Source organism: Eptesicus fuscus, chromosome 12, assembly GCF_027574615.1.
Source record: "Eptesicus fuscus isolate TK198812 chromosome 12, DD_ASM_mEF_20220401, whole genome shotgun sequence".
Taxonomy (NCBI): domain Eukaryota; kingdom Metazoa; phylum Chordata; class Mammalia; order Chiroptera; family Vespertilionidae; genus Eptesicus; species Eptesicus fuscus.
The window spans coordinates 80,379,514-80,400,312 of NC_072484.1; the positions used below are offsets into that span (position 1 = coordinate 80,379,514).

A 20,799-nucleotide genomic window follows, 5' to 3' on the forward strand; every position below is an offset into this window, starting at 1 on the left:
TCCATTCGTATGGCTTGTCTTTAGTTAGGGTGAGAATCACTGTGGCTCTTTCTCAGTTATTATGCTCATTCTTGCCCATTTATGTGGTGTACCAATGGCTTTGTTACCAGTGTCTGCCCAAGTTCCTCTTCATTGTAGATGTTCAATAGATGCTTGTTGAATGAACAAATGGATAAATGAATAAATACATGAATAATATCAGCACATATCAATTCAGTAGTATCTATAACTTGCTGGACTGACTTCAGTTTATAAATTAAACAAGCCTTGAAATTTCAGTTTGGTAAAAGAATTTAGTTTGGGGCCTGTATGCCAACTAATAACTATCTGGACTAATTTTTTTACAAGTTGCTACAATGTTGGGCATTAAAGCTGTAATACACCTGCTTCTTTAGGAAGGTGGTCCCATGCCTTTGCCTGGCCATCTCTGCTCTTCTGGTTAACTACACGCTTGGTTTCTGTCTGTGTATCTGTCCTCTTGTACTAGTAGAATGTTCACTCTCATCACTGTTTTTCAGTTATTTCCTCTTCTTTCTCCAAACCTCCCATTTTTGTGTTCAAATCTTGTTTAATAATCTGAGATTGAGCATCAGTAGGAGAAAAATCTCCTACAGATGGAGCATGAAGTCCTCCAAAAATGATATCAAATACCCAGCCCATGAAGACAGGAAGAAAAAGGGAAAACCTCAGTGGAGGTGTATACAAACCCATACTTGTAGGACACATACTAGATAGGGATTTCTCTTCTTGAAAACATATCTTTTCAAAAGCCCTGACCTCCCACTTCCTTTAAACAGTGAGCTGTGCAGGGGAACCAAGCAAGATTGGATTTACAAGAATATGATGTGAACATGGCTTTAGGTGTCTTCATGGCAAGAGCCCTAACGTACTCATCAGCTTCCTCATAGTGCTTCAAAGGGAACGTCTAATGTGAAAGTTGCCCAGTGAAGGTTGAGGAAGGGAAATGAAAACAGGGAGTGCAAGTAGGGCACACGAGTTAACTATTTGGGATCAGAGGGTTAACGTCTACCCTTGACTTAAAAGCATCTTAACTTCTCTTGGCCATCTTCTCAGAAACTCCTTGGGAGCAGCTTTTGTCCCCTCTAACCAAGTTGCACACATTGAGAACAAACCACCTCATCTCCTTGGCTGGGTGTTTGTGTGTCTACATAGAAGTCTGTTATGACTCCCCATTACACATGTGTAAAATCTAAACTGCTGGCATCACTCCCAGCCTGACCTAGGGCCCTGTCTTCTGTGACACTTTACCCACCCACCCTAGAAACTCTTTTGCAGCACAAGGAATTCTTGCCTTTCCCCAAACACTCAGTTCTATTTTATGCTCTCTGCCTTTGCACCTGCTGTTCTATCTTCCTGGAATTCCTTTCCTCTCTTTTCAGCCAACACTTCCCCATTGTTAGAGACCCAAGTCAAGGGTTACCTTCCCAGGGAAGTCCTTCCTGAACCAGCAGGGAAGTCACTCATTCCCCTGAGTAAGGGCTCTTGTGCTTGACTCTGTTGTCCTTATCACACGGTATTAAAAGCCAGTTTTTACATGTTTGCCCACAGCACTCTAAGGATAGATATTTATCTTTATAACCTCACATTTAAGCCAAGGGGATAGGGACTATTATTAATTTTATTATTGATGAGAAAACCAAAGCACAGAAAGGTTAAAAAGTTTCCCAGGTTCAGACAACCAGAACCTTGTAGAACTATAATGTAAACACAGGGAATGTAGGCTCAGAGGTCACCTTTTTAACCACTGTGACATGCCACTCTTCCTTAAAAATGATCATTTTGGTGACCTTGTTACTTTTACTATGGTATCTATAGTAACATACATTCTTATTCTTTATCAATCAGATCAATTATGTTTGTAAGTGAGTTATACAGTTAATAAATTCCATTTTAAACTATTGTTCTAGAATATTTACTAGTTTAAAATCTCCCCCCAAAAATCATTAGCATGGCCCCCAGTGCAATGGAAGGGAATGTGTGTGATGGTTTCGGCTCAAGGGAGATTGTTATTTTTATTTAAATGTCTTGTTCCTGCGTCTTGCTTCTTCAACTAAATATTTGAGTACCCGAAGACTGGACTATTTCTTATACCTTAAGGGTCCCCCAAAGGACCTGGAGTTGCTGTGTTCACTGTAGGCACTGAAACTTTTGCTAAGTAAATTAACACAGGAACAAAACTCCTTCCTTATTGCCAACCACCAACAGTATATTGAGAATGTAGCTTCAAATTGAATATTTAAAAGCTGACACACTTTCTTACTGAATTCCCAGCTCACAGAGAGTTAGGAGTTGGTTGAGGAGTGATCACTCAGTTGGCAGCCTCTCTTCTAAGCCTCTAGCCCTCATCAAGCATCTGGGAGCCTCCATTCTGATCACCTTGTAAATATCCAGCATTTCCTGTACTCATTCCTGTGCCTGGCTAGTTTGGAGCACATTCTCTGTGCCAACCACTGTGCTAATAATTTTACAAGTATAATCTCACTTAATCCCTGTATAGCCTTCTGAAGTAGGTGATTTATTAAACCTCTTTTTTAAAAATAAGGAAACTGAAGCTTTGAGAGGTTAAACAACGAGAACAAGGTCAAATACCTGGTAAAGCGACAGAGCTGGGATTTAAATAGGACCTTCTGGCTCCAGAGTCATAGACTTAAAACTCCTTTTCTTTTAAGTAATGTAGTCTCAATTATTGGCTAATATATTTGTATTCTGATTCTCTTTTACACAGAATGTTTCTGTTTCCATGTCTTTGTTTTACTTTCCTCTTTTTAACCCCCACCCTTTTTAAATGATTTAAAAACGTTACAGGGTTTTATTAATTTATTATTCTGAACTAGCATCCTATCCTCATGACCCTTGATAGTTTGAGGCTGCATCTCCTGAAATGCTTATCCCATTTGTTAAATAGCATTCTACCTCCCCTCTTTGGAACTCCCATTTCTTGGTCTTCCAAATGAAATACAGAGTACAGAAGTCCTTATTCTTTATGACTGTCTCAAGAGTAGGCCAAATACCAAGTTTCTCTCTCTGATTTCAAGCCTCTCTAGGGGCTCTTTATCCCTATTATCTACTTCTGAACATTTATCCTCACTCTCCTCTGAGTGACTGAGAGACCAACCTCAGATGCCCTAACAGTTAGGGCCTAACTATTAAAATACTTCCCCTTTATCTTAAATCATATCATCAGTCTTGTTGCCTGAATGGCCTATTGTTCATTAGCTATGTTTATGTATCATGAAATGTTTGAAACCAACACAGCATTATCCAAACTAGACTTATTTGGGACCACTTTGGGGTATGGCATCAGTGAAATTTCCTTCGAGGATGGTTGATTAAAAAAAACCAAAAAAAAAACACACCATGGCATCCTGTTTCTTGAACAGAGACTTGCATAATCAACCAAGTAGAAAGAGATGTTGAGACGCATTTAACCTCATTAGTTTCAGTAGGACTGGCTCTCCCCAATCCATCAGAGTTGAGCTACGTTATTGAAACTCAACTATTTCCAAATCTCATTTACATAATGGATGAGATGTGAAATGAGCCCAATGCAAGGGGAGCTGCCCGGAGGCACTAAAGTTTATCACAATACGTAAGAGTCCTTTTAGATCATTGCATTAAATTTCCACTAACAAGATAACAAATTAATTGTCTGTGTTACTGTACTAGCCCACAGTCTTTTGAGTGCAGAGTATCAGTGAGGAAGGCTGCTGGGGTTTCAAGGACTGTGGGCGGAGAGGGAAGCTCAGAGGGATGAGATGAATGCTACCATGGCTTTCTTCTGCCTCTTTAAGAAATCCTAGGCACCTCGGTAATCTGATGGTGGACTTTGGCTTTATTAGTGAGGTAAGCGAGGATGAGTAAATCAACTGTATCAGACAAGCCTCAGGACATCTAGAAATTGATCATTCTGCCGAAATAAGCACTTTGTGTTTATTAGCTGAGAGTTCATCACTCTCACTACTCCTCGTCCAATTCCTAAGAGATTTCAAAAGCCATCATCATGGTATTAGCTCGTCTGACTGAACTACTGGAGATAAAGATTAGGAGATCTATCTAATGATGGGTCTGAGTTTCTGTGATTTTTTTCTTCTATTGCAAAGGAGAGAGCTTTCCTAGCACACATTCTGTGTCTGTATGTGGATGCCCTCACGCAATTACAATGTGCTTGCATTCCCAATTCAATCAGTGGGACAAAGTAATGGGTTTGAAGAAAGGACACTCAATAAAGCTCTTAAAATAATGCAACTTTTCCATACATGGAGAAATGACTAGTGAACAGGGGGGGTGTATGCTGAGTTGACTTCTCTAGTTGACACACTATGCCTATATAGTGGGTGATATTGCACTGAGAAGAATAATTAGATTTCATAACCATATTTATAATCCCAATACCCATACATGGCCAGACTCCCACAGATGTGTCCATGAGAGATGAGTATATATTGGGCTGATCTGTCACAAACCAGTAAATATGCATTTATCTATTTCTACATATATTTATAGACACACATACACTAAAGCTCCAGATATCAAACTCTTTTCTCAATGTGGCTTTGAAATAATCAGTAATCAAAATGCAAATAAAGTGACCCAGTTAGCATCCAGACCTGTATTACCATGCAGATATACTCTGCGACTCTGTGCTCCAAAAGTAACAAGGAAGACACTACAAAAGATGCTTACATTAACCAGCATTGACTTAGCCCTTCTTGTTGGGGAGAATCCAGAAAAGACTGTTCCAGAGTCAGTGGTCTGAGAGCTTGGGTCAGATCTCTGAGTTTGGGCTTGGTCTGTCCCTGAGCTGCTCTGTGAGTGTAGAATAACAACTGTGCACCCGGAGAGCAAGAAGACTGCTTCTGTGAAGTCTCAAATTGTAACCCTTGGAGCACAAAGCTCACATGCTGGCCTAAGATAGTTCCAGAATAAGGCCAGGGTCAGACTCATGGTTCTGCCATCCTCCCAGTGTGATACAAGTTACACCCTCTTTCTGGGGCTTGGTTGCCCGGAAAGAAATGGCCTAACTCTGAACCACCTTAATAGGACTACTGAAGCTCCTTTGTACTCATCTGTTGATGAAGCCTGTAATAGGCTTGAGGTCCATTACAGTAGCAAATTCTTAAATTACTTGTGAGCCCAGGATGGAACAAGAGCATACTTGGTGCATTGTACTATTAAATTGGTTTTAATTACATGTATGCATTGTTTCTTCCCTTAATACCTTTTGAAAATCCCTTTGTTATATTTCTCCAAGAACAGGTACCACTCTATTGTGTGCACTCTTTTTTTAAGCACAAGAGCAGTTACATCAGCATTCTATTTGGTTCTATCTGTCTGCCCTTTGTCCTGTGGCCTGTGAGCACATGTGTTTGTGTATAGGAACTAACTTGGGCAGGGAAGGGTTCTAACATGAGCTTACAAGTATCTATGAATCTTAAACTGTATATAAACTATGTTCTCTGAATATATACATATATAGGATGTTCCAAATATTTATATACACTTTAACACTGATAGCTCAACTGATGTTTCTTTCTCTTCAGATTTAACCCATTGGAATTAATAATGGGTTAAAAGTATGTATACTTTCTTTGAACACCCTGTATCATACACTTTTTTTTCCTAAGACAAGATTCTGATGTCTGAGATGCAGAAAGATTAAAAGCATCTTACTCAGTATGTCTCCTCTTTGTGGTCTTGATATCTGATATCTTCCCATTCAGGATTATATCATTGGGGCACCTTCACCCTGGCATGATCAGGAGAGACTTTTTCCTGCATCATTAGAATTTACTGCATTTTTTAACACAAATCTCAATGGTGTTCCGATAAACAGAAATATTATCTTCTCAGCCCATTTCTGCAGTTCTGAATTAAGAGAGGCAATACTTAATCAGGTGGTTTAGTGGCCTTTCTGAATGTAAAACCTTAAAACAAGAATGGTAGAGCTAGAATAGATTCTGACCAGCAGGAAACCAAAGCTTGGTGAGATTCCAAGTTTTATTAAAGTTCATCCAGTAAGTGTGGGGCAGAGCCTGCAGTAATTTAGTGTCTCAGGACTCCAGGCTTTTAACTTTCATATTAACAGATTATATGTCTTTGATACGATTTATGAACTACCAGTACCCACTGAATAGTTGGTGTCAGCTTTACTCTAGGAAGATATAAGAAAAGGATATAAAGTCTCTGCTTCCTGAGGAATTTCAGTCTGACAATTAGTACTAAGACCATACGTATAGTGCAAAGAAATAATAATAAAGAAATTGAATTCTGACTATATCTAGGCACCATAATTAGTGCTTTCATATTAGTTATGTATTGCTGCTATAACAAATTGCCACAAATGTGGTAGCTTAAACAACACAAATGTATTACTTTACAGTATTAGAGGTCAGAAGTTCAGAATGGCTCTCAGGGAGCTGAAATCAGATATCAGCAGGGCTGCATTCCTTCTTGGGAACTACAGGAAAGAATTCATGTTCAGCCTTTTCCATCTTCTAGAAGCCATCTGCATTCCCTAACTCCCGTCTCCTGCTTCATCTTCAAAGCCAGCAGCAAAGCATCTTTCTGTCCCTACTCTATCACCACATCTCTCTGATTCTTCCTCTGCCTCCTTTCACTTGAACAGACCCTTTTGATTACATTGAACCATGGATACTCTCCTGATGTTTATAGCTCAGTTATTGGCATCATTCATTCTATTTTCAACCTTAATTCTCCCTTGCCATATCACATAACATATTCACAGGTTGTAGGAATTAGAATGTAGATCTCTTTGGTGGGAAAGGGGGTGTGGAGGGCAGGGGACATTATTTTCTGTCTACCATAATATGTAAACTCTTCTAATCCTCACAAAAACCTCATTTAACAGATAAGTAAACTGAGGCATGGAAAATTGACACAGCTTGGCCCAGTCACAAAGCTAGTAAAGTAGGTAGTCTTACTCCAGAGAATATATTCTTCACCTCTACTTTATACTATACTGGAAAAGGAGTTTTAGAATAGAAGACTGTGTGTGGACTGAAGTAGTTAGGGCAGCTTCCCCAGAGATTTTGGGCCTAGAACAATAGATGTGTTCCATTTATCCATTCATCTATCCTCTTTAGAAAATCTGGTATCTATCAAGTTAAGTGTTGGGAAATCAAGACATGGTTCCTAACCTCTAGAATCTTGCAGTTGCCTACAAAAACTGGCAGGGAAGTGCACAGATAATTACACAACATTAACTCCTATTGCTGAAGTCTGTTCAAGGTGATAAGACATCTGGGAGGGAGTTGACATGTGTCAACTCTACTTAAAAAATAGATACGCTTTTATTATTCCCAACTGCCTTTTCAAGCGGATCCCCCAGTATTTGGTTTGTAGGACTCATCCCAAGCACTGTTGTCTCATTTACACATTGAAGACCACCGCCCTAGCAGGTCATCCCCTCCACTTCTAGCCATTGAATTCTACCCATTGTTCAAGACTGGGATTTTTGTACCTCTAGCTGTATTTCTGAATATCTAGTTGGTCCCATTCATGTTTCCTTCCCATGAGTAATGGTGCCTGGCACTTACAGGCTCTTAATGAATGTTGAGTTAATAAATGGAAGACCACAAGGCTACCTCAGATCCCACTGAGATCTCATTCTCCTCCAAATTCATGGAGGACTCATTTGGCCTCCCATCTCATTTAGTTTAACAGCTTTGTAAGTGTTTATTCTATCCCACTTTCCACTGCTCTTCCTCCTCTGGAAAGACATCTTCCAAATTTTGTTAGTCAATACTCAAATAATTAATGATTTCTAAGTGATTGATTCTAGGCTTACTGAATAGTATTTTACTTAAGAGTGACTCTGCCTGAATTTCATCTTTCAAGGTCCTAGAATGCAGTAAAAGTCATTGGCCACAAAATACATGTTGATAGGGCCACCACCTATGATCCAGCGGGTTGTTCACTGTCCACAGGTACCTGGCTCAAGGGGATGGTGGGGCTGGAAAACAGTCTGTTCTCCTCGCTCCAAACCATGAGCAATGGGAATGCATTTGCACGTGGGAATACAAGTCTATTTTCACATTGGTGCCCTCTCTTTGCTAAGATCTGTGTCCTTGGTTTCTATCCACCTACATGCCTTTTTCTAACTCATCCACAGATACTATATGAATAGCAGAGGCTCTGCCTTTTGATGATTAGAAAACCACTTTATGGTCTTTCTCATATGCTACTTTATGCTACATAGAAATTATTAAAAATGTAATTCTTAGAAAACAGGAACTTCAACTGTTTTAACTGGTGCCATGTCCCTGGGATGGTATTTGTTGAATTGAGGAATAAGATGATGCAACAAAAATAACACTTTTATTGACTTTGACACAGAACAATATTATTTCCCAAATCCTAAGGGTATCTATTGGCTTGATTCACTTTCTTCTGTAACATACATCCCTCTTATTGTCATAAGTGGTACTCATTTGCAAACAAAAAAAGAGCAATGAAGAAAAATCTGAAAGACAACCAGTATATGAGAAAGGGGATTATTATCAAATTTTTAGGAGCAGTTTCCTCTTGTGAAAAAGGTTATTTACTGCTTTACCCAAAAGTCAATGTGTTCTAGGAAAGGAAAAGAGCATCGAGTTGAATCAAGAGGCATGAATTTTAACACTTCTTCCCCACACATGATATGTGAGCTTGGGCACACCACCTGGTCCTCTGTGCCTCAGTTTCCTTATTTGTGAATTTGGACTTTCACCATCTGCCTCTTGTTACCCACAGGGATGTTGCAAGGGGCAAAGAGCACAATGCATGCCCAAGTTCTTTGCAAGATTAAAAGCCACTGACTGCTCAATATAGCATACCTCCCAGTCCATGCCCAGCCCTGCATTCTGACATCTAAACGTAGCCAGGGAGTTGACTGCAGGTGTCAGCCTCTCCCACTGTGCCTGCCTGGCCTTTGTCACCAGGAAACATCTGCGTTTGCATATCTTACCATTAAAAAAATTAAGGTGTTCCACAAGTCTATATTAATCACATGCTGTTTTCCAGATATACACTATCTGCAGTAGAGGCTACAAAATGAATTATAGGTGATCACTGGATGATGGTCCCATCAGTCCCTTTATTTTAAAGAAACTTATGAGATGAGGACCCAACTAGTTCTTACCACTTCTTAAGAGCTGTGTAATTTTAGATAAGTTGAGTGGCCTCTCTGAACCTCCATTTTTTTTTTTTTTTTATCTAGAAAAGGGCTGTAAATAGTAGCCATCCCACAAAGGTTTTCTGTTTGTTTGTTTGTTTTTCCCATAAAGAAAATGAGATAAAGAAGATAACTAGCTTTATAATTACTCTAGGGTGAGGCTGGTTTTTATTAGCCAAGGTCACAGAGGTTATTAAAGGGATCCTGGGAAAGCTAGCCCCAATAGAGCCTGCTTTTCCTCTGTGACCCCTGTGACCTTGAGCAACCTGGGGAAGAGGTAATTGAACAGCAACTACTACTTTGGAGGAAACAGAATCAAAATATCGAAGCTATTGACTCACCCTGAAGGCAGTAAACAGTGCTTTGGTTTCTGACCTTTTCGCATCCTGGGGCAGTCAATAACCTGGCCGCTCTATGCAGCGCCTGCCACTGATTCTGATTTGGGAGTACTTTAACCTTGAACTGAGCTCCAGGTAACCAAGGCAACAGGAAGTCAGCTCCTGCGTTGGAGGAGTTGGAATCCATAAATCAAGTCCCTAATGCAAACACGGTGTGCAGGTAGAGGTTTGAGGGGATAAGTGGTCTATGAGAAATTACCTTTGAAAATGAGTGCCTGTCCCTGGGCAGGCTGCAGCACAGTTTCAAAGACTTTGAACAAAATGTATCAATAGAGGTCAACAGGTCATAACAGAATGTTTTCATATAGGCTTAGCTTTTTTTATTTCCTCTTGGCTCTGTCTTTAATTATGAACAGATGTTGGATCCACAGAGTTATTAGCATTGTTATTTCCTCCTTTAAAAACGCGCTGGCCTCCAAACAAAAGCTGCAGTACAATTTGTCCTGCATTGGGGCTCGGGGATGCTCTGAACATATCTACCAAGTGTGCTGTCCATGCAGTCGGGGTCTGAATTTGACATAGTGGTCCCTTCCCAGATGAAAGCCTTTTCGTCTTGAGAACTTGGTTCTGGACTGTTTCACATTCACCTGGCCATTTGGGGATGTCTCCATGGAGCGTCAGCGGCCACCTGGAATGAAGGGGAACAAAGATTTGCAGGGGCCAGCCTGCCCAATGCTCTCTCCCAAGAAGTCACTCATTCTAGTCTTCTGAGACCTCTGTTCTCAGGCAAAATTTGTGAATTGCAAGTGCTGTTAGGTTAGCCTTTGTTCAAAACTTACCCAGTATTCTTACCCCTATTCTTACTGTATTTCTTGGAATGTTTCCATAATCCTTTCAAAACCCAATAATGTCTGAAAAAACATCAGGGCTCTGCCTGCCCCCCCCCCCCTTTTTTTTTTCCAATTTGTTTTCAAATTCATTGGATGGCAGCTAGCAAACAGTACTATAATAGAAAACCCTAAATTATCTAGAGTTTTCAAGACAGCTAAATAGTGACAATCTGAATTATAGAGTGTTTTTAAGTGTCATTTTATTACTTCTAACATATTCTCTAACATAAACACTTGAGTAGCAAAGTATGCCCAATAGAGATATGATCGGATCAACTTTAATGAAATGATGTGGACTGAGACTAATTTGGATCGGGAACATTTGCATGAAAATGGGTACAACCAAAATGACTGGAAATCAGTTTGTTCCCACGTGAGAGTTAAATATCCACCTGCTAATCCTGTGTATGGCTCATTCTCTGAGCATGTCATAATGCAAGCAAAGAGTGACTTGCCCATCCTGGGTCCACAGGTACAAAGTTGACAGGTATTAGTGAGTTTTCCACAGGAGCTGTTGTCTGGTAGCCCTCTGAGAGCTTAGAGGTGAGCTGTGGACAGTACGCCTGGGTCCATCTAATGGGACCACACACGGCCGTAGTCCTGCCCCATATCAAAGTGGGGAATTTGCATCAGACCCAGGGCTGTTGTCTCCACTTCAAATCTGTTAGCCAGCCAATTGTTCAGGTACATCCATCTGCCCAATACCCATGCTCTGGTATAGACTTCTAGATTTTTCCCAAAGTATGCTTATTTCTCATTGGAACAAGAGTTTAATACATGTTTGTGATTCTAAATACATTAACAATAACACAGGCTAAGGAGTCAAAATAAATTCCCCACCATTCTTCCCTGGGCTTTTTGTCCTTAGAATAAGCAGTGCTGTGTGTGGGAACTGTTTGGGTGCATCTCCTTGTGGATGATTCTGCGTCATGTTACATGTTTATACATGTGCACTCGCCTGTCCCTGGCACACCTGCATATGTGAAACATTTCACTCTATACACATTTCTTGACTCCCAGAGGGTTTTACCCTGCAGTCTTTCTATCATAGAATTTCATGTTTGCCTACGTTCACTGTCAAAATGCTGTGAAATGTAAAATCCAAAAGAACCTGCACGGCATTGTTATTCTCAGCATCCGATGCGGGAGGTTCAGAGATTGGGATGGAGAGTTGGGGGACGGGAGTGGAAGGGAAATGAAAATGTCAGCATGGACACAGCGTTCTAACTTAGATTCCTGGAAGAGTGCCTTTTCCATGTATAGTACAAGGACCTCTGCATCCTGGCAAGAAACAGGCCATTGGCAGACTGGGGTCGTGGGCAGGTGTTAGAAGATGGACAGGTGAAGCAGGATGACCTGGCTACTTGGAAACTCCCAGCTCTGACATTAGGAGCTGTCTGAGTTTGGTCAGTTTTCTCTTAACCTCTCAGAAACCTGTTGCTCTCATCTGTTAAAATGAAAAAAAAAAAAAAATAGTAACCTCCTCACTACATGCTTCACCGCTGTCATTAGGCCCAAGGGAGCTGCTCCCTGTAGAGGAAGATAATGTTACTCCGGGAGGGGACTGTATCACTCAGGTTACTTGGGATAGGACAAAAAGGATCATATGATAAAGCCCCACTTGTTGTTTGTTGCTGCCAGTGGCATAGAGCCTGCAAATGAAGAAATTCTGAATCGATTTTCTAGTCTATTGACTGTTTGACATGGATACAGAACTTGCATGCCTCTGCACTTATGCTCGGGTGAGTCGGAGAGTCACTGTTATGCAGCTGGGATGTGGAAGGTGCTCAGAGTTCCTTGGTCTTGTCAGGGAAGAGAACGGACACCTTGCTGCCTTGTTTCTGCTGGGCCTGAGGAAACAGTGGGTTATATTAGCGATAGTCGCAATAATAGGAATAATAATAATGGGAAACAGTTACATAGCATGGACTGTTTGCCAGACACACCGGTCTAAGCACTTTATGGAGATTGACTGCTGGATGCTCTCAATCACCCTTAGGAGCGTGTTCCATCCCATTTGTACAGTTAAGGAAGCTCAAAGCTTGAGAGGTTAAGTAACTTGCTCGTGATCACACAGCTGGAAAGTACGAGAGCCTGGATTCCAGCCCAGGAAACGTGGTTCCAGAATAGCTCCAAGATTTGTCATATAGTGAATTTCCAGGCCCTTCCAGAGGCACCTCGCGAGAGCCTTCCCAGGCTTCTCGGCACCATAAAGGCATGACTTATGATGGTTGTCGTGGCCAGACACTCCAAGGTCCCACATCAGCTCTCGCTTGGCCCAGTGACTGTTGCTACACAGCAGTCCTCACAGTGCGTCTTCCGCCTCCAGCAGGCTGGTCCTCATCTAGATCCTCTTCCTTTCTCCATCTATGACATCATATGCCTGTCCCTCATTCTGCTGTTCTAGCACGACCTCTGGAAAGCCTTTTCTTACTTTTTCCCACATGAGTCCCTACCTGCGTAGAACTCCCCAAGCACCTAGGATAAAGGACACGCAAGCCTACCCATACTTGCTGCCCAACAACTTCTTCTCATTTAGTCTTGTCTCCCCTGCTGCCTAGAGGAGCAGCTTCGCGAGGGTGGGACCCACTTCTCCTCGCCATGCTGCACACAGCACAACCTCCGTAGAGATGGCCTTAGTGATCCTCAGCAGGCAAGAGCATGCCTGATGGAGGAGTATTCTGCTTCTTTAGGCCTGTGCCCTGACACCGCTTCCAGGCAGCCAACCTGGAATGCCCTCACCACTAACTTTAGCCACAAAAACAAAACCAGTCATGCTGCTAACTTTTTTTTTTCTTTGGACATTCTAAAATTTTATTCTTATACCAGAAGGAGATCAGATCATTTAAGAATTTTCTCAGATCACTTTCAGCTTTTATGTTGTCTGTCTTCCTGTTCCTTCAAAATAACTGCAGGCTTTGGGGTTCTCGTTTCTCAGGGATGCCAAGTCCCCACTTAAAAGTGGACCAGACGGCAACGCATAGTAAGAACGAGGGCTCCGTGTCCACCATGATGACCAGGAAGAAGCCAGCTGCGGTTGACAGTGTTGCAATCCCACCCACCCCAGTGTTATCTCTCCTCGCTGCGTCTGCAGCAACCTCAGATGCAGGTGAGCACTTTTCAGATGCTTTGGGTCCCCCCCAGAGAAGGTGGGCGTGGAGAAGACCTCCTGGGAGTGTGCTATGGAGTACAGGTAAGAGTCCTCTGCTTAGCCAACCTGCCCCACTGAGCGGGTGAGCTGTTGCAACCCTGGTTTTTTCAAGTGGGAGGTGGTTCAACAAGGATGGTGGTCAGCTCGAAACTAGTGGCAAAGTCCTCTTGAAGAAACTTTTCAGTTTATCCTAACACATGCCCATCCAGTGAGCAGCAAATAATGATAACAGTACTAATTACTCTTTGTCAAGCTTTAGTAATTATGAATCTCAGCGTCCTTATATAGGCTATCTCATGTAACTCATAAAAAACTCTGTAAAATAAGTGCTTGTGTCTTCATTTCAGATGAGGAAGCTAAGGGTAAAGGAACTTGCCCCCAAAACCTGTGAACAGTCAGAACCCCAACCCAGGTCCTAGTCCCATGCTCCCAACCACTGCATTTCCCAATCTTGTTCTCCAGAGTTAGGAGACAGTAATCAGAATTCATTCTACCCTCATGATGTCATGGATCCCTTAATAGTCACCAGACTCTTCACAGGCAGGTGATAAAATATAAATTCCTTATTCAAATACCCCTGAAGCTTTGCCTTCCTCTACTCCCTCTCACCAATCCCTGCACCAGCTCCCATTTTGCCACACTCATTCCGACTGCCAGGAAGGTAGGCCTTGGACTTGGCTTAACACCTTTCTTTGAAGACAGGTTTACTCAATTCCTACAGGCACCCCACAGACCTTTGAGGCCACACCTCTTTCAAATGCCTGCAGCATCCAGTGTCTGTACCATGCATTCACCTTCCACATGAAAAATGTCTTCTATTTAACCTGTTCTCCCTCAAAAGACTTGTACGTAACTCTGAGGTAGAATCCATGATTTAGGTTCTCGCTATCTCACAGCACATGGAATGATTGCCCATTTCATAAATGTTTATTGAATTGATGCATTGATCAATGTTAAGCATATTGCAGTATTTAGTAATGACTATTATGATTAGAAGCCCAAGAAGAGACTGATGATTATTTTTTAAAATATATTTTTATTGACTTCAGAGAGGGAAACGGAGAGATAGAAACATGAATGAAGAGAGAATCATTGATCAGCTGCCTCTATCGGGAATCGAGTCCACAATCTGGGCATATGCCCTGATCTGGAAACGAACCATGACCTCCTGGTCATGACCAGCTGGGCGAGACTGGTTATTCATATTCACAGCAAACTCATCTTCTAAGTCAGCAGGTTGCTTTTTCTTTTTTAGCTGAGAACTCAACTTGTCTACATACCTGCCTCCTTCGTGGAAATTATTGGTAATTATAAAATGAGTCTAATTGACATAATAGGAAAAGGTATTTGGAAGGACACTTCCTAAAGTGAGTTCATCAAAATATCTGTAGGTGTTTTGTGATAAAGATGTTTCCATAGTTAAATGAATGTGGGGAATGCCATATTATTACATCTGATTTCTTCCTGCAGAGCTGTTCAGAGCCTTTAATTGACCAGTGCTCATTGTGAGGCTTCTGGATGGAGAGACACAGAATTTCAGAATTTCACAATCTCATCTGACCACAAAACCTATTTTTCATGAAATAGCTCTTCAAATCCTATTTTTCATGAAATAGCTCTTAAATAGCGCTCAGCATCTCTTTGGAGATGGTGTTCTCACCAGCCATTTGGGAAATCTTGCTCTGAAAGCATGGGATCATCTCTCAAATATGATCATAAATCTCCACATCTTTCACATGCTAGATGTGAAATGAAAAGTTTTTGGTGGAAATGTCAGGTAAACAATGTCAGCGAGGAGTATAAGAAGAGGTCAGAGGAGGGAACATCACGGAGGAATGGGAGGAAGCTATCCTCAGACTTGATGGATCAGCAGCTCCTTGGGAGCGGCGGGGGGGGGGGGGTTGGGGTGCAGGCAAGGGGGGCAATGTGACAGTCCCGGAAGTGGGAGCTGATGTCCTGCCTGGAAATCCGGGAAGTTATCACTCAGCTGGAGCGAAAGATTGGGGCCACAGTCTGCACTGCCCACCCAGAAAATTGCTTCCTCGACCTTGTCGGTTAAGCTCCAGAGACCTCCCTTTATGGATTTAGAAATTAGCCTGCATGTTTCCGCCTTTGCTTGCCAAGCACAGTTATTTCCCAGGGGCAAAAGACAGACAGGTGGTCCCCTATTTTCTTCCCCCTGAACTCGTTCCAGTCAGTGTGTGAGAGCACATTCTTGGAATCCCAGCCTTCTGTGGACTCTACTAGGTATTTGCATTCAGTAGTTTACAAATATGCCGAAGGGGCATAGAGACAGGTGGGTCTTAAACTTTTCAACCTGCCTGTCTGGTACTAGCAATCAGAGCTGAGCCACAGCTCTCCTGTTTCAGGATGCAGGAATGCGCTGTTGTTTATTTTTAGGCAGTGCTAAACTGAGACCCTCATGAGAATTTCACAGACCTGGTCCATTTCTAGGTCTCAGGTGGCTGAGCAGAACTTCTGAGGGGCCACAAGCCAGAGGTCCAACCCGGTGCTGGTGGCCAGACCTTCCTGAGATTCTGCTCTCCACAGATATGCTGCTTCCTACAAACCGGAGTGAGCTTAGGTCCCACAGGCGGGGCTGATGTCCAGTGTGATTCGGAGAGACCTCAGAATCTTTGCAGTTTGCAGTTGCGTGAGGTCATGCAATGGGACTGGACCCAATTTTTAAAAAATATATATTTTATTGATTTTTTACAGAGAAGAAGGGAGAGGGATAGAGAATTAGAAACATCGATGAGAGAGAAACATCGATGCGCTGCCTCCTGCACGCCCCCTACTGGGGATGTGCCCACAACCAAGGTACATGCCCTTGACCGGAATCCAACCTGGGACCCTTCAGTCACAGGCTGATGCTTTATCCACTGAACCAAACCGGTTAGGGCTGGACCCAGTTTCTTGATTTACCACCTGGTTTCCAGTGGAATCCCACTTCTGTCATAGGCTCAACATTAGCCAAGGCAGGTTGCTTTCTCCCTAACTGTGGACTCCTACTTCTTTTAGAGAACAGTGAGCAAAACTCATAATTTGATCGGGTGGATAGCCTAACAATGTCAGGCACACAGCAGGAGATAAATCTTTTCTGGGTTTGATTTCATTCGATTGGGTGTTTGTGCATTAGGCATACATTTCTGATGAGACAACTCACTTATTTTTTTGTTTTCTTTAGAGTCCCCTCACTCATCTTTCACTATAAGCAAGGTCATTTAGAATTACCTGTGGCTGTATAGAGAAATCCACTTATTTTCCACTAGGTCTTCCTTTCTAGAGAATGGTTTTGAAGACCCAGACAAAGTGCAAAGGGCAATAAAAGAAAGAACAGTAAAACTAAGGGGCTTATTCAGCAAAATTAACTTAAGAGTTTATTGAGATTTAAAAAATACCGAAATAATTGCATTAATTAGAAATGTCTTTCATTTAAAATTAATGGATGCTAAAATTTCTGGTACGGTGCCTGACACATAGTAGATGCTCAGTAAATCATCACTGAGTGAAATGAATGATTGCGAGTCAGCAGCTGCGTGCTGATCCAGCACCCAGTGTGATGGGAGACATCTGAGAAAAGCATGGTCAGCCTTGGAACTGCTAAACAATCAAATGGAAAACATTTGACAGACATGAGGGGGGCTGTTGGGTAAATACTTGCCAAGTAATTAGTCTATGGTTCCACCAGTACTTTTTCAAACAGGTGATCTTTGGAAAAAGAAAAAGAAGGAACATTTCCCATTTTATTTTATAAAGAAAAAATGAACATTTTCCACTCTATTTTATAAACATTATAATATAGGAGAAATGAAGGCAGTTCAGAGGTTTAAATATATCTAAAAGCTTGTGTGTGTGTGCGCGCGCACACGCACGCGTGCACGCACGCGTGCGTTCATGCATTAAGGCAATTTTTCCACTTCTCAGAGTCTGGGAGGCATGCTGATTATGAAGTTATTGATTTGGAAGGGGGCGTGCAGAAGAGGGGTTCCAGGAGAGGGTGGCCAGACTGAGAAGATGTGAGTTTGTGAGCTACTGGGAGGAAGGGATAGCAGTGACTGCCTTCATGATCAAACTGCTCTCAGGCAGCTCAGCCTTCCTGATCAAACTGCTCGATAGCCATTGATCAGCCACAGTCCCCTGGCACAAGGAAGGTCTGATTCCAGGGAGCAGTACATCATTACTGTGAGTAATTAGGGCCAATACAGTAAAAGCTTCAATAAAGTTTGCTCAAAGGGCTGCATAATTTGAAATAACTTCTATTGTACAGTCCCAATCATAATTTACTAACCATATCAGATAATATAAACCTGAATGGGTCGGGCTAATTTTTCTGATCTACATATTAAGCTAACTTTTTAGGGAGGTCATTCAAGGTGTAGAAGTTCATTATCTTCCTACTGAAACTTGGCCCACCTTTGTATTTAAGATGGGACTATTATTAAGTAGACTAGAGGCCTGGTGCACGAAATTCGTGCATGTGGGGAGGGGGAATCCCTCAGCCAGGCCTGCACCCTCTGCAATCCGGGACCCCTAACCTTTTTCTTACCTAGCTAACCTCTTCACATTTAAAAAAACTTAACTGAAATACCACCTACTCTAGGAAATCCTCTTTGAACAAATCTCTTTACAGTGTATATTAAGTATTTTCATAGTATACCATTCTTTTTCTATAGCAGCAACTTAGAGTGCATGCAATGTGCTTCTCATTCTTGTGTCTGAATTTTTTTCTTGGTGCTCTGGTAATAGTGAAGCTTATCCAATTTACATTTGCCCTTCAAGGGCTTATATTTGGTCCAGTTTCTTAATTTTTTTTTTAAGCAATAAATTTGGGTTGTGATAGTAAGCCTCACTTGTAGTCAAGCCTGTAGGTTTCCCTATCTAAATATTTCTATAATACCTATCAGTCTAGCATACCAGAGATTGTGTTCATTTGTAGAAAATAACAATAAATGTCACCTGATCATTTGATCTTCTAGTAATATTTTATAGCAAGATGTATTATTCTAGTAATTTAACTATTACAGAAGTGAGGCGTACAGAAATAAATCACATTGAACAATAAAGAATGTCTCAAATATCAAAGTATAGTACACTTAGGGCCTCCCTTGTTCTGTGCCTCAAATATCATAGTATAGTACACAGTTCACATGGAACTCAGCTTCCTTTAAAATAGGAAGGGATGCCATGCGCATGAAGCAGCTACTTCCACACATATTTTTTTATTTAATTCACAGGACATACTCTTTGTACTAATTGTTGGGAAATCACCCTAGCAATTGCCTCTGTTCCTCTCTGTATTGTTGCCTTACATTCTGATGTCATTACTGCGCTTTTATCATCCACTCGCTCTAATAAGATTGTGAATTATTTAAGGGCAGAGATCATAACTTGTTTTGACCCCAGAGATTGACGGAATTGCCAGCATTATCTTTCATGTTTCTCTGTCAGGGTGCCTAGATCAATACTCAAATGCCATCCAGTCCAAATGACTGTGATGAGAGAGGCCTACCGTTGCTGGAGACTTCTGAATTTTATTTAAGGGGCCTCACTTGTTCTGTGCCTTTACAGAGGCGTGAGTAGGGGCTGAGGGAATTTGGGGAAACCCAGACAGAATTCTCCTCCTGCAAGATTTTGCTAAGCTGGCACCTGGGACCACTGGACAGCTTCTTTGAGGGACCGCCAGGCATTTGTCCAATTAAAACCCGGACACACATCAATAACAAAGGCACTGGTCTCCTACTGCTAATGCGTGGGGATCAAACCCCAGCCTGAAGGAATTCACCCCCACAGTCAGGACCAGGCCGATGGGTGGACCTGGGCTGGTGCTCCTAACGCTGAGGAGAGGGAGACTTCCTGTGACCCGGGAAACTATCAACCGAAAAATCAGAGAAGCACAGAGGATGATTCAAAAACATGAAAGATAACGCTGGCAATTCCGTCAATCTCTGGGGTAAAAACAAACCAAAACAAAAGCCTGAACTTGTACATGCACACGTGGAAAAATGTTGCTCAAGGGAAAAGCAATTCAGACCCAGGCCAGAGGGTTGCGGGCTAGAGGCCCCGGACTCCGCGCCACGTGCCCAAACAGGTCCATAGTGTAGGCTAGTCAGCGGAGCAGCTTCTTCGCCCTGGGACCACTGGGCAGTTTGGCTTGGCCTCTTTGCCCGGGACCGCCGGGTGGGTTGGCTTGGCCTCTTTGCCCTAGGACCACTGGGAGGCTTGGCTTGGGCTCCTCACGGCCACTGAGCCTTCTGCCTCCCTGCGGGGCCACAGGATCTGCGGCAACAGGTGCACAGAGCAGCTGGCCCCACCATGCTGTGGGTGCCGCCATCTTGTTATGGCGTGATGGTCAATTTGCATATTCTCTCTTTATTAGATAGGATTACAAATTCTGCAGGAACTAAGTAAAATGCCAAAGAAACATAATCCCTGTGGTTCTGTGCAGTCTAGTGTAGAGATGATTGAAAAATAAGCAGACATATCATTCTTCTTCCCTCCTCCTCCTCCTTTACTTCCTCCTTCTCATTCTCCCTTTCTTTCTCTCTCTCTCTCTCTCTCTCTCTCTCTCTCTCTCTCTCTCACTGATGGTCTCACATCTTAAATCCAAGGAGAAAAACAGACATGCATCAGAGTTGGTCTCATCAAATATCAACTGTTCAAGGTGTAGCCAAGTTCAAGATACCCAGAGGGGAGCAAAGTGAAGATGGTGCTTAGCTTGTATCTGTTTTGCATCAAGGCTAAACCATTATTCTCTCAAACTATAGGATCTGCCTTATTTAAAACTACCAGAGCCTATGAGTAAGTGAAACTATTTAAATTTCAAAGTCTATTAAATTTTTAGACATTTTGCTTCTGAAGGGAGAGACTATATACATTAGATAAACCATTTAGTTGTTAACCAAACTATCAGTCCAACCAGAACTGACCGATGCCTATAATCAAGATGCAAACTTTAAGCTTGAAAAATTACCTTTACAAGTTAAAAGAATGGATTCTTCATCCTAAGGAATCAGAGTGAAATCCAGTGGTCTAGTAGCTGGAGCAAAATGATCATGAAAATTGCTTCTAACGCCCAAATTTGTGATACCTGATTTTTCTCTTAACCAATTGCCATTTATGGAGAGAGGCCCAGAATAATGAAATAATATCCAGGTGTATAAAGCAATGCCCAGGAATTTGAGAATTAGAAAATTGTTTATATTACTTGTTTCTTTGTCCTATGTG

At 42.0% G+C, this 20,799-nt stretch overlaps 1 protein-coding gene across 1 annotated transcript in view; it reads left to right on the plus strand.

Annotated features, from left to right (window-relative positions):
• Nucleotides 1–20,799, plus strand: part of SETBP1 (SET binding protein 1) — a 350,135-nt gene that overhangs the window by 306,738 nt on the left and 22,598 nt on the right. The window contains exon 5 of the mRNA XM_028136083.2: nt 13,360–13,530. Within this exon, the coding sequence (XP_027991884.2) occupies nt 13,360–13,530 (171 nt within the window). The remainder of the gene's footprint in view (nt 1–13,359; nt 13,531–20,799) is intronic.